Here is a 13,361-nt window from a genome sequence, read left to right as displayed (position 1 = left end):
CACCCTTGATCTTCAAGGTCAAGTAACTTCCATCAACCTTTCAAAGCTTTCCCAGATTATACAGATTTACTGTCATCAATAATTCTTCAACTATTTTATAATAAATTGTGAAAATCTTACTTAAGTAAGAAACTTCAACCCAAGAAACTCTTAGGAGGGCTCATCTAGATCTGGTCACTGTATTTAGCGATTGAATGGTGAAACAAATACATCATTATACAGATTAGCCGGTAAATGTGCTGTTAAGTGGCTGTAACTCTTATAAGTAACTGTAATGAAAATGAAGCATGGAACTATTTTTATGAGGAATAAAACCTTAACATTCAGTTAGGAACTTATTTTGTACTCAGCTCTTCCTGTAGGATGTTATTACTTCTACCCTGGACAAGTTTTGTGCGTACTGACTGCACATTTGCTGCTTCTGTCTTCATTTCTGCTTTTATCAGCAAGTTATGTTTCTTGTGCTTTTAGATTACTTTTGTATCAAGATACCAATGCTGAACTCATGGAGCAAGCCATTCATTAGTGATTCGAATAGTTTATTTTAAAAACCTCTTAAGTAAATTCACCAATGTATTAAATGTGCATGATAAAGTCTTAAATTAACTTGTATATATTGCAGCTAAATGTAACAGGCCTTATAAAGTTTAAATATCCTATCTTAATCCAGACAGTGAAAACTCGTAATTACATTGTGTAACCTGGAAGCGTGCTAATTACAAGTTCACTGATGTCTTTGTATCGATTAGGAACACTTAGTTTTCCCAGAAAATCATCCTCTTTGTCTGATGTACTGTTTTCCAGGACACTAAGTTCAAGATCAGGCATGTTAGATGGCAAGTAAGAGCTAACTTGAGTTACTGACTGGCTTTTTCCTGCAGAGGTCTGCCCCTTCCCTACATTCAGATCAGTATCAGAGCTATCTTGTTTGCTTCTCAGTGTAGATACTTGTTTAATAGGCTGATCACCCCTGTTCTCTTCCATACTGTTCTGTTGGGCTTCCTGTTCTTCATCTAGTAACGATGCCTCCACTTGAGCAAGGTTAAGTGAATCAACAGATTCATCACTAGTTCTCTTGCTGTTTTTTAAGTCATGGTTTCTCTTCCAAGACTGCACTGGAGATGAAGCTGAAAGAACTGGCAAAAGATCTGAAGTACTTTCAGCTCTTTGACTTGTCTTTGAAATTCTGGACCTGCTGGATTCCAGCTCTGTATCTGACCAACCTTGCTTTGGGTTTTCAAGCCACAGAGGTTCAGGACTGCTGTCAAGAGCTTCTGAGTCTCTACCTGTACACTCAGCACTGGTGAAATCTTCTGAATAAATTGTGTTCTCAGGACTAGCAACAAAGTCATCTGAGTATATGAATTCAGAGTTGTTTTCAACACTCCTGCTGGAACTTGGTTTGTAATCACTTGCAACAGATGCATCATCGTGCTCTGTGGTTTTACGATGGATTAAGTGTATTGCTTCCTCATTACTTCCCTTTGCATTAGCATCTGTTGGGAAAGCTGCTGGGAGTTGGGTTATCGCATACTTTTCCTTGTGAGCAGATTTTAATACAGTTTCCTCCAGTAAGGGGGCTGTAGTTACTTTGCATGGATGTTCTTTGCTCGTGATTTCATCGTTCTTCAAGACACCTGCCTGTTTCTGCAGGTCAGGGGACACATCTCCTGTCACAGAAATGTACTCTGTGAGAGCACTGTTTTGTAATGAAGTCTCAACAGTTTTATCAGACTGATTTTTCTGCTTTGAACTGTCTCTCTTGCTACAATGCCCGTGAGAAACCACTTGCTGCTCTCCAGCATTTCTGAGCAGCTTTCTTTTGGCTAAAAGGCTTCTTTCCCTCAGCATCTCCATTTGCTTTTTTCTGTACTGCTCTCTCCTCTCATGAATTATCAGCTTATCAGGGTTGGTCTGCTGCAACCGTAGCCTCAGTGTATTCGTCAGCCCATACAACAATTTTTTTCTGGGAGGTCTGTTTTCCTTAGTTTTGCAGTTCCTTTCAGAGCCCATCTCTCCCTGGTGTGCAGCTTTCTGAGGTTCTCTCCTGGCCCGAGAAGACCCTGAAGAGGCGGCCTCTTGCTGGCCTTGATTGAATTGTGGGCTGGCAGCTCCTCTGCTCCCACCAGGCCCCACAGGCGCCTCTGCAGGCCTGAGGGCAGAGGAGTGCCTGGGGCTGGGGGGCCGTGAAGCCACACCACCACTCCCTGGGGCCTGGTAGAGCCAGGCAAGATGGGGGTGGACGGCAGCAGGCGTAGCGCTGTGGGCGAGCACCGACAGCTCTGCCAGCAAGGCACGGAGTAGCGGCAGCTGCCCCAGGGTGTTGTGGAGCTGTTGAGGGCCGGTGGGGTGCAGCAACGAGGGCCCACCCCTGGGACGTGGGGGGCTCTGGCCTTCGTCTTTCTCTTGCAGTCTCCAGGCCTCGACATGTTCCCATCGCCCTGTGGCCGCTGCTGGTGGCCGCAGACAAGGCTGAGCAGGTTCCCGGCTGTAATAGAGCATGGGAGGGCAAAATGTGTTGCCTTCCAGCTCCTCACCCTCCTCCTCCTCCTCGCCCACCGGCTCACGGGAGGCGGCTGGTGGCGTGGCAGCGCGGGGGCTAGCGGAGCTCGGCGGGGGCGGCTCCTCGCCGGCCTCCAGGCTGGTGAGGCGGTAGCCCAGGACCAGCTCCCCGACGGGGCGCCCCGCAGCATCCCGCAGCGGGAAGCGGCCGCGGCGGCCGGAGGAGGCAGGCTCCCCCGGCCGCTGCAGCACCTCGGCGGCGGCGGGGGCCAGGGAGACGTCGCAGCTGCCGAGGAGGCGGGGGGGGCCCGGGGCGAGCGCGGCGGGCAGCGCCAGGAGCAGGGCGCGGAGCGGCCGGCGGCGGAGCGCGGCGCAGAGCGAGCCCCGGCCCCAGCGGAAGAGGCAGCGCTTGCCGCGGCCGAAGGGGAAGGCCCGTCCCGGCCGCAGGGGCGGCGCGGCGGCGGCGGGGCGCAGCAGGAGGGTGGGGAAGTCCAAGAGGCGCAGCGCCACGGCCGGGCGCAGCGCAGGGCCCGGCGCCGCCACCCGCACCGCCTCCACCAACAGCTCCAGCGCGAACAGCCCCTCCGCGCCGCCTCCCGCCGCCGCCGCCGCCATAGCGAGCCCCGGGCCCAGGCCTCGCGAGAGGAGAGGGTGTGAGGGGCCGGCGGCGAGGCGGCGGCGCTCTCGCGAGAGGGGCCGCTCGTCCGCCCCGGGAGTCGTTCCCCCGCCGCCGTTGCCCCCAGCAACGCGCCTTTGCAGAGCGCCCTGGGAGTTGTAGTCCGGGCCGGGCCGGCGTTGGCGTCCCGGGGACGGGAGCCACAACCCGCCACCCCCTGCAGCGCAGGGGTAGCACGGTCTCAGGGACTCCGAGGGGCTCCTTAGCCCCACGGGTGGGGGGATGAGCAGTGCTCCGCGGCCGCCTGTGTGCGCCCTGCGGGGGACTCGCGGCAGCCATGTTGCGGCCTGCCCCGGGCGGAGGCAGCGGCGACAGCCCGGCGGGGACAGCGGGAGCGGCCGGTGGAAGCCAAGTGCTCCCTGGTGTCTTCTCACAAGCGCCGTGTGTGGCGTGGCGGCTGCCGTCGTGCCCTTGCCGGCGGCCCTGAAGGGCCTGGTTGTGTTTTCCCCACTGTGCATCCCGAGTAGCAGCCCCAGGAACAGGGGTGGGATGGCACCCTGCGCTCCGGCAGTCAGCAGGAGTGCTTGTGGAGGCAGGGAGGGACGTTGAACTGTTTTCTGCTTCTTCGCGGCCTCTTCCCACCCCAAGAGAAACATCGAGGTCTGTGCCAAGGGCTGTGTGCAGAAGACTCCACAGTTGAGGGCCCATATATATCTGAGATTTCAAAAACTGGTTCTACATTAATTAGGTTTTTCTAATCAGCTGTAAATGTCACCTCCTGATATTTAATGCTTCCATCTCTGTAATGCCTGAGTGCCTTCGATATGCATTGGTAAATTCCTATTTTCTCTCCTGTCTGCATGTGAAGTAGGAGTTGCAGTTGATGCACTTGCAGAGAATCTCACTCCTCACCTCCTGACTGGGAAAGAGAGCGTCCATCCCTCTCTGACCACCCTTCCCTTACACCAGAGTCTCCTTGCCACATGCACCGCAAGTACTGGCCAAGCTGTCAAGAAAATTAGTAAGTTGACTCTAAGATAATCCTAAACTGCTGGTGTTCGATTAAAGTTACAGTACACCCTGACCATTTGCCATCAAGGGAAGTAACTAAAAGAAAGACCATCCCCTCTGCCTTTTTTTTAATTCCCTGTTGCTCAGGCCCCTTGATCGTTATTATTTAAAGGACACGTTTCATCAGCTGTTACGTCTGAGAAGAGAGTTAAGGAGTTTGACCCCTGAGTTGTGAACAGGGCTTACGAAGTAAATATAATTACGTTCTTCTCAGTTCCTCCCTGCCTCTATTCTAAGCACATGAGTCTAAGAGCTACAAGTTGTCTGCCATCAAGGCTGCTAGTGTTCAGATGTTGCCATTGTACTGGCATTGTGTCAGACGAAACAAATGGCCAGTTCATTTTGCTGTCACATTCATCTCCTGCCATCAGTCATCTGCTTTCCTTGTGTTTCCTTTTCCTTCAGCACGTTCCCATCCCAGGAGGGCCTGACAGTTTAGTTGTCATTCTCCATAAGAGGAGAATGACAGAAGACTCCCTGATACACTGAAAGCAACAGATGTGTTTAACAGGGGTCAAGTAGTTGCTCTCAAGGCCCCCCAGGAAGACAATGGATAGACATTTTGCCCTTTTTACAGATGGGCAAAGTGTGACTATGATGTTTAGTCCAAGATTTCTAACCTCTTGATTTTGAAACTTCCAACCCGTGTAGGCAAAGATGCATCTTTGTGTGTGGTAACTGTGACTGGAGTTAGGGAGTAAATTATGGAGGAACCAAAGCCTTGTTTCAAAATGCTGAGCCTCTGCACTCCCAACAGTTTCATATGAAACTGATATTTGCGGTTTCATGTCCCTGAAAATCAGCTCTATTCCTGTATTTCATTCTGCACAGATGATATAAATAAAAATTACTGAATACTTGTGAAAACTATAGGTGTTAATAAGCTGTGTAAGATCAGCCAGTGAGTTAGTGACAAAAGAATTATTTAAATAGAACAGGGTATCGACTTTTAAGTTTGTTCTTGTTGGTATGTTTCATTAAGTCAGTCTTCTGGCCACAAAAGCACAGTTCTCTTTAACATAAACAGAAAACAACATTTTTGTTTTGAGTTGCAAATTAGAAAAAAAGACCTTTTTCTTTCCAGTAGCCCTAGTTTCTACTAACCACCATTTTAAGGAGACTTCTGATAATACTTCTTTAGATTGCATGTCACAGAAGAATGATTTAGAAAATAGGCATGTCTCAGAGAGGCAGGGTTATGGAGCCCAGTTTCATTACCTGCTACTGCTCCAAAGACAGCGGGTACATAATTAAGATCCACATTAGTGACATTTAGTAATCTTTTTAAAATAGCTCTGGTTCTTCTCAGTGCAATCTCTTCAGTCCTCCTTTCTTAGAACCAGACTTCAATTCTTCGTTTTTTTTCTAAAAGACTGGAAGACTGAGGAATGTTGCTGATTCAGTGAAGTCTTTCACTGACCTTATTTGTATGAAGCACTAACATTTTGTCTCAGAAAATTCCAGCCCAGACAATTGGTATCATTAGCAGCAACTCAGCAATTTTGGTTCAAATCTGTCTTTTGAAGGCTCTGACATGCCTTTTTTCCCCCCTTAATTTCTGTAAAGTTTCATATTGACCTCTTTACACAAAGAGATCTCTCTATGCAGTTGTAGACCTCTTTATGGATGGAGAAGTATGACTATTAAAAAAGAGATCTTGAGAAAACATGGATTTTGGTACATCTACAATTAAATCTACTTACTCTGGTGTTGTTCTAAAGATTGCATTTTTTACAGATCAAATGCTGGGGTAAAGAGCCATTGTTCACCTGGATGTAAAATTGCTCTTCTCTGTGCAGAATCTGCAGGGCAATGCTTGGAATTTGTGCAAATATTTAGCCTGGTGGCACTCTGATTCAGAAGGGGGTCAGATAGTCTGCTGGAATATTCAGCTGCAACATAATAGCACTTCTTAAAATACTCCAGCTGAAAATGCCACCCAGAGAAGACTTATTTAGTCTTTTCTCAGTTGTCTGTTGAGTCAGCCACTTGCAAAAGGGCAATAAACAGGAAGAAATTCAGAAATAAGCATGGCAGCCTTTGATAACACTCAGTTTTCATGAACCCTCTTCTTCAATTCAGGAAGAATGAAAAATTACAAAATACATGAGCAAAGCATTTGAGGCTTTTGCAATATATTTAGGTTTCTCTCTTGAAGAATCTAGAAGAGGTTTCGAAAAGGAATGAAGTCACATGAGAATCTTAAATCTATCGAGAAATGACTGTTTGCATACATTTCTGTATATTGTGCAGAGTTTTTCAGGGAACTTTGCTTGTTTCCTTTATCCAAATTCTACTTCATGATCCTTAATCTGCTGATCTAGACCTAGTGATGTATGGGCTGCTAGCCTAGGAACAGTTGCAATGATATTATTGGCATAGGCATCTTGATATCCATCAAAATGAAGGATACGGTGGTTTCTCCCCCCTTCTCAGGGTGTACCCTCCTGTCCACAAAGTGCCCTATCAGTTGTGTGGTCAGAACAGCTGGTACAGAATCTATTCAGAGGTACAGCTCCAAGACACCTCCCTTGTGTTGCTACCCTAAAGATGCTTGTTAACTCCTCTTAAGTATGATAACTCTCATGTTTATTTTCATTCTCTACTATCTTTAGCAGACTTTGGGAGTGTTAAAATAAACATTATTTGCCTAGTTGAGTGGCCATTTGGCAAACACCAGTCTGTTTCCTGTCTTTTGAATGATTTCATTGCCATGCTTAGTGTTTTACTTTCTCAGAGACGTGAGAGTTAAGGCTTATGGCAGAGTTACTTCTGCAGAGTCAGCAGGGGTGACACACAGGATTGTTTTCTCATTACCTCGTGGCAGGGAAATGGTTGGCCTCTAAGATATGTGTGAATCTGTGGCTTTCACAGCCAGCTTGGAAATACAACCCATGCCAGCTTGTCTTCTGATTCCAAATTTCTTCGAGGATTAATGGGACTGTGGCAAAACACAGCTTCTCCTTCTGCACTGAGCAGTCCTCATCATCTTTCTTGGATCTGGGGATACTCATTCCAAGCAGACACTTAAAGGAAACATGGGAAAATCTGGCAAATACTTTAGAGGGAATGACACTGTGAGAGCCAACAGGAAGCAGGATGTCACAAATACAGGAGCTTAGACAACTATATTGAACATGACAATGAGCCATATCCATAAGGGTCACATCTGAGGTGATTTCCTTCATTTAAAAAAAGTTCTTATTAAAGCCAATAGACATTTTTGCTTAAAACAAAACAATAGTGAAGGGTCAACCTCAGGATTCAACCCGCTGAATATTCTTTCCATAATGGCCAGCAACACGCAAAGCCAATTTCCTTAAATAACTGGGTGTCGTTAGCACATGGAGGCTTTACCATCAGTCTTTCCTTTTATTTGATATAAACCATCATGGACTCATTTGCTATTAATGGAAACCCCATGGGTTTGCATGCTGTCATTTAGCATTAATTAATGTATCATTGTGTAAATCCTGTTACTTCCCATTCAGTAGCCTGGAAGCTCTCAGTAAGATCTTAAAGGGATCGCTTTATTTTCTCTGGCTTCATGGTTGCAGCCCATACTTGTCATGCACATATATACTGAATGATGAAAGGATTCCAGGTGCTTAGCCATCCAAAGAGGACAGCTTAATCACACAGTGGCACAGTTGTGGACATATGTTTGAGAAGCAGAGAAAATCTATACCAAAAGTTTTCTTCAAGTTGTGGGGGTTCTTACAGCTCCTTTTGTAACTGTAGATCAGGGATAGGTCCTCAGGCCCTCTCAGGGTTTAGCATTTTCTCCATTGGCAGTGATTTTTCAGACTTGCCACCTCCTAAAAAGCTACATTACAACATTTCTCTAGCTCAAGCTGGGAACCACTGGGGGCAAATTGCAGTTCAGTTATCTGACAGAGCTTCTGACAGCGAAAGCTCTCATGAGCCTCAGGATGGTTCTTCAAGTCAATTCAATAGTTAGATGAGATTTCATTAAAATAAAAAATTGGAGATGTCTACAAATATTTGTGTAAGGAAACAGTTAGTATTGTGTGCATTATACCATCACACTGATGACACTCGTTTAATCTGTCGTAATTACCATTGTAAAGTATGTTTTTTCAGAGGTTTACAGTACAGCTGTTTTGTTCACTGCACATTTTCAACCTCTAAGCTGTTTCTCTTCTTCCCTTTAAAAACAAATTAAAATCAATTTGATTGCTTTGAGAGCTCTCCTTTAGGGACAGAAAACCAAAAAGAGCCAGGAATGTTGTTATGCAGAGGTGCAGAGCTGGACCTCACTGGTTGTGCATGAGGCTGAGTGATACTCATGTGCCTGTGCCTGGTAGGAAGCGGGTAGAAATATTCCACCCCACTTAGTGAACAGAAGGTATGAAGCTACTTGTGGAGGACGCAAAAAGAGGAACCAATTAGCCCTGTATTTTTCATGTCTCTTCATGTTTTCCAAGGAGACATGGTGGCAATCCCAGCAGTCAGTAAGGTGGCCTGTGAGAGAAATGTCTCTCTAATGAACGTTTGTCCCTGGCTTGCCTGGAAGTGGGATTTCCACTCTAAAGATGTGGTCTTTTTCTTGGCTAACAGCTTTGTTCTAGGGATCTCAACAGCAGTGTCCCTCCCACACACTTCATCCCTTCAAGCTTCCATCCTTATTCTTACTCTGCCAGGCGGCAAGTATGGAGTACTTCCCACTGGTGTCCTGCTAACGTCCATAACTTGATGACTCTTACCATGGTGGTGGCTGTGATGTGAAACTTGGCCTGTTACGTTACTTCATTGATTAAAAGGAAAGAATAAGCCGTGTTTTGGGATAATAAATGTGGGAATCTGGAGATCTAGCTTCAACTCTCTCTTTTGCCATAGGTTTCCTGGGGAAGATCTCATTTCTCTGTGCCTGAGTTCCTCTCATAAGACATGAACAGTGTTTCACAGAGATGATGAGTGGATAAGTACCCCCTGGAAGGGAACAAATCTCTGGGATGCATAGAGCACACAGCATGCCTGCCAGCCCTGCAGACCCCTGCCCTGGGGAGTGATGGCAAGTGACTATCACCAGGATTTTGTTCTTTGCCCCTGAAATGAAGTACCATAGCCCAGTGGTGAGGCCGCCAGCCCTTCACAAGCAGTGAAGAGCAGCCAGAAGCGAGCAACTCCTTATTGCAAGACCCGACCAGCTCCTTCCTGCATTTCAGGGGTGGGCACTGCAGCACAAGGGGAGACGCTCTGAGGCCGGTGCATCAGTGTAGCTTGCTGTAGCTGTTGCCAGGCGGGGTTCTCAGGCGCTAAAAATGTGGCAGCCTGCCTGAGCTAATTATCTCCCCAACTCTTGAGAAGGCTAGTCCAGGCACGGCACTGTGCTGACACAGCTGTCCTGCTGCCGGTTCCTTGTCTGGCCTCGTCTGGGGGATCTGTGCTCCATTGCAGAGCGTAGCCATGCCTGTAGGAACTTTTCACAGGTAGTCGCAATGCTGGAAAAGTATTTAATTCACTGCTATGCAAATAGCCCTGTAGGCTACAGCTAGGGAGGAAAATAGACTTGTTTCTCTTGTGCTACACCATGTATTCTGTGTGGGCAGAAAGACAGAGCACTGTCTGTTGTAAGCCCCTGACACAAGGTCAGACAAAAGCTGTGCCAGGGCAGAGGCCTGGTCAGCCCAACTGCCCCCTTGTCTAACTCTACTGACCTTCTCTGAGCTAATTCAGGGATGTCTTTGGCCCAGTAAGTTCAGCTAAAGCAGCTGTGATTGCCCTAACGCTAAGTTTCCTGGTTTTCCTGGTATGTATTTTTAAGCTGATTGCTATTTCAGTGCAGTTTTGTGCATTTCCTATTTGAACAGTTCCTGTCGGAAGCGTGTATTGTTTGGGAAGACATGGCATTAATTACTGTGTGAATTATTTGTTGTGTGGGTACCGTGGAAGAAATAGATGGGAACTATTCCAAATGGTCTTTAATGAGTTCAGTCATCCAAGATCCTGATTTCCATCTCATAAATAATAAACTGTCCTCAGTATGCTAATTCAAATTTGCCTTTAAATTGCTTATTTTAATTTTGCAGAGGAAATAATCAAGAAGAAAAAGTTCTGAAAAATGCAAACCTGCCCTGTTTCTGTGGCAGGGCACTCAGAGGTTGTAGAGTCTTGTCCTCTTCCACAAGCTAAGTCCTGAGACAGTGAGCATGTGAGTAATGATAATGGTTTCATGTCATGAAGAGTGAAATTTGAAATGTAATGAATAAAAATATATATGAAATCTTTGCTCAATAAAGGAAGGGTCCTTAATATAACCTTCTGTAGTGAGCTCTTTGCCATTTCCTTTTGATGGGATCTCCAGTCTCAATATCTGCTGCTGATCATTTGCTGTTAGGGCCAATGGAGGCCAGAAGCATTGCTTTGACAATTGGCCTAGCCTCTGGCAAGGTAATAGTGTGTGCTCAGCAGTGACCCATCTGTTTCATCAAATGTAACATCAACAGTCTTTTAGACAAGCCTCATCTAGTCTTGCAGTAGCGGGTGAAGATTTTTCAAAAAGCCTTCTCATATTTGCAGATGCTTGTGTGAGGCATTGATGTACTGATAACTGGACTAATGATTTCCCACTCTGCTAACTATAACTAGAAATGTTTCTGCTTCAGGCAGGCAAATCATTGCACTCTGAGAGTTTGGTACCAATATAACAGCTAGCCATGAGATTTTTCTGTTCTGAAAACATAATTTCATTTTTCTTTTTTTTTTTTTTTTTCCTTTTCTCCTCTCAGCATTTTATCTTCAGTAAACACATATCATGATTTTACATGAACCTGTGGTCTCTGGGGCTGTCTGTAAGTCCAGACTAAACAATAGCGCAGAGCATAGCATAGCAAAAATATTGCAAGAGAAGAAAAAGAAGTGTATTTTGGACATGTATTAGCTGGTCACACATCATTCAGATTTGTTGAGGTTTGATACTAGGTAAATAAAGAGGAATAGAAGGTTTGGATGGTCCTGCAGGCACATCTTACTGGAAACACAGTTGCAGAAATTTCATTTTACGAGACAAACCAGTGAAAAAACCCAAACAGGTTACTCTATTTCTTGCCCTGGAAGGAATGGCAGCTTTTTGAAAACATTAATATCCTCAGTCAGGCATCACAAATATTAGTTCTCAGTTCCTTCAAGGGATAAAAAGAGATAAAAATAGAAGCCACTCTGAAACCTCCCAGAGGCTGACAAATGCATTCATTCATTTCTTTATAATGACATCTTTCATGAAGGCCTTAACACTGGAAATTCTCAGAGGAGGATTCCTTCCCCCCAATACTTTCTCACTTCTGTTGAAGGCTATCTGTATCATTGCAAGCAGGCAGGGGGTAAAATACTTTCTGAAAACTCAGCTGTGCTTTTGTAGGCTGATCTTAAACAGGAAAAAGGCTCGTTCTCCTGAGTGCACCGAGAACGTGGTGCCGTGACCTGGAGCTGTGGTGGGACAGTCCACATGAGAGGGGATGGCTCTGTGCCATTTTCAGCAAGGGGGAAGCAATGTGCAACTCCTGCACTCCAAATCTGTGTGAGAGAAACAGAAGCTGCACAAAACTGATGTAATTTTGCAGCAGCTTTCATTTCACTCTCTACTCCTCTTGTTTGTATGTCTTCCCGGTTTAATCATCTCCTCTCTAAGGCCTGCGTCCATCCTGCTTAGCAGAGGGAACCTAGTCATATTTGCCCTCTGCTGCAGGAAGGGAGACAGGCTTTTCCAGAGCTATCAAATCTTCAGATTGACTCTCTCTGAGGAGCCTCTTTTTGTCTGCTGATTGTACAGGACCCAAGGCTCATTTAGCTGACTTGGTTAGATGTCTACAACTGAGTGGGGTAATCTTGATCTCTACACTTCAATCTTTAGTAAGGTTGGCAGACAAACAGAGGAGTTGGTTGCTTTATTTTTCTTACACTAAATAAACCAGAGTGTAAAGCAAAGCCCAGCAGATTGCTTCCATCGACACTGGGAGTTAAAGCTGGAGCCTGAAATAGTATCATTACTGCAGGTGGAACTCATCTAACTAAATACAGACTGAACATAGAAAGGAATACGGATGAACCCTGACAGATTCTCTTTCAGTCCTCACACTATAAATGAACGTAGAGAGCTCAGGGGTAGTCATGTACATCTGGAGATAACATAAGTGAATTGCATCCACCATACCTGCAGAGCTCCCTCGGTGGCAGTCATTCAGAGCAAGGGATCAGCCACACAGGTGAACTGAAAATACGGGACTGAAGGGCACCACCTGAGTCATCCAGCCAGTGCCTCTCAAACTGCAGAAAGGCATGCTGCGGATGTGCAGTCCTGTGCTCTGTAGCTCATCTCACCCCAGGATGCTGTACTAGGCTTCTCACAACAGACACCAAGTCTGTGCTAGAAGACCAAATGCCACGATAATTGTGCCACAGGAGGAGAACAGGAGAGATCAAGGACATTTCTAACTCATCCTGGCTAGCAGGAGATTTGCTGGGTGACATTTGCAGACTCTTCCGGATCATGCACTATGCTGGAGAGGAAGACAAAAAGCCAACAGTCTCTGATGAGCTAATCCGGAAGAGGACTGCTTCCCCATTGCAAATCCAGTGATTAGCTCAACCCTGAGCATGCGAACAAGTGCAGGAAAGCTGATGGATGCTGATACCTCGAGGAGCACTGATGAACCTTGCATCTCTCAGTGACCATGTTTACACCCTTTACTGACCCAACATTAATTAAAATAGTCTCTCTTAAATCCCTGTGAAAAAAAAGATTAAGGGTCTCAGGAAAAAAGTATATTGTTCAAGAAGAATGTCAGTCCTGGGAGTATAACCTTAATTATTGAAATATACTGGTCTAATTTTACTCCTATAATTTCCCATGAACACAAGATCTCCGGGGGGGTGTGTGGTTTTTTTTGTTGTAAACAAAGGCTTTTCTTTGTAATGTACTGCTGTTCAGCACAGTCTCTGTATAAAAGGCAGATCTTTAAACAGTGTGCTGTGATCTTATCTGATCTGCAAAGTGGAGTATATATCATCGATATAATTTATGGCAGGAAATTTGCATATATGTGGTGAAGTCTGTTGGAAACTTCCCTGAAATCACACAGGCAAGAAAGAGACAGTATTAGCTTAAATAAGTGAGGCTATCAGCTTAATGGCTCCATGAATATGTGTTCTT

The 13,361-nt window shown here is 45.8% G+C and overlaps 1 protein-coding gene across 1 annotated transcript; it reads right to left on the bottom strand.

Moving 5' to 3' along the window:
• Positions 1-472: 472 nt before the first annotated feature.
• On the bottom strand, positions 473-3,123 carry MAP10 (microtubule associated protein 10). Its single transcript, XM_074925377.1, has one exon. The coding sequence runs from the start codon at positions 3,115-3,117 to the stop codon at positions 688-690; it is 2,430 nt and encodes an 809-aa protein (XP_074781478.1). The 5' UTR covers positions 3,118-3,123; the 3' UTR covers positions 473-687.
• Between the last annotated feature and the right edge of the window lie 10,238 nt (positions 3,124-13,361).

Source organism: Athene noctua, chromosome 1 (assembly GCF_965140245.1).
Source record: "Athene noctua chromosome 1, bAthNoc1.hap1.1, whole genome shotgun sequence".
Classification (NCBI taxonomy): Eukaryota; Metazoa; Chordata; class Aves; order Strigiformes; family Strigidae; genus Athene; species Athene noctua.
Note: the sequence above shows the minus strand (reverse complement) of the source record. Positions and strands in the feature narration are given on the sequence as shown.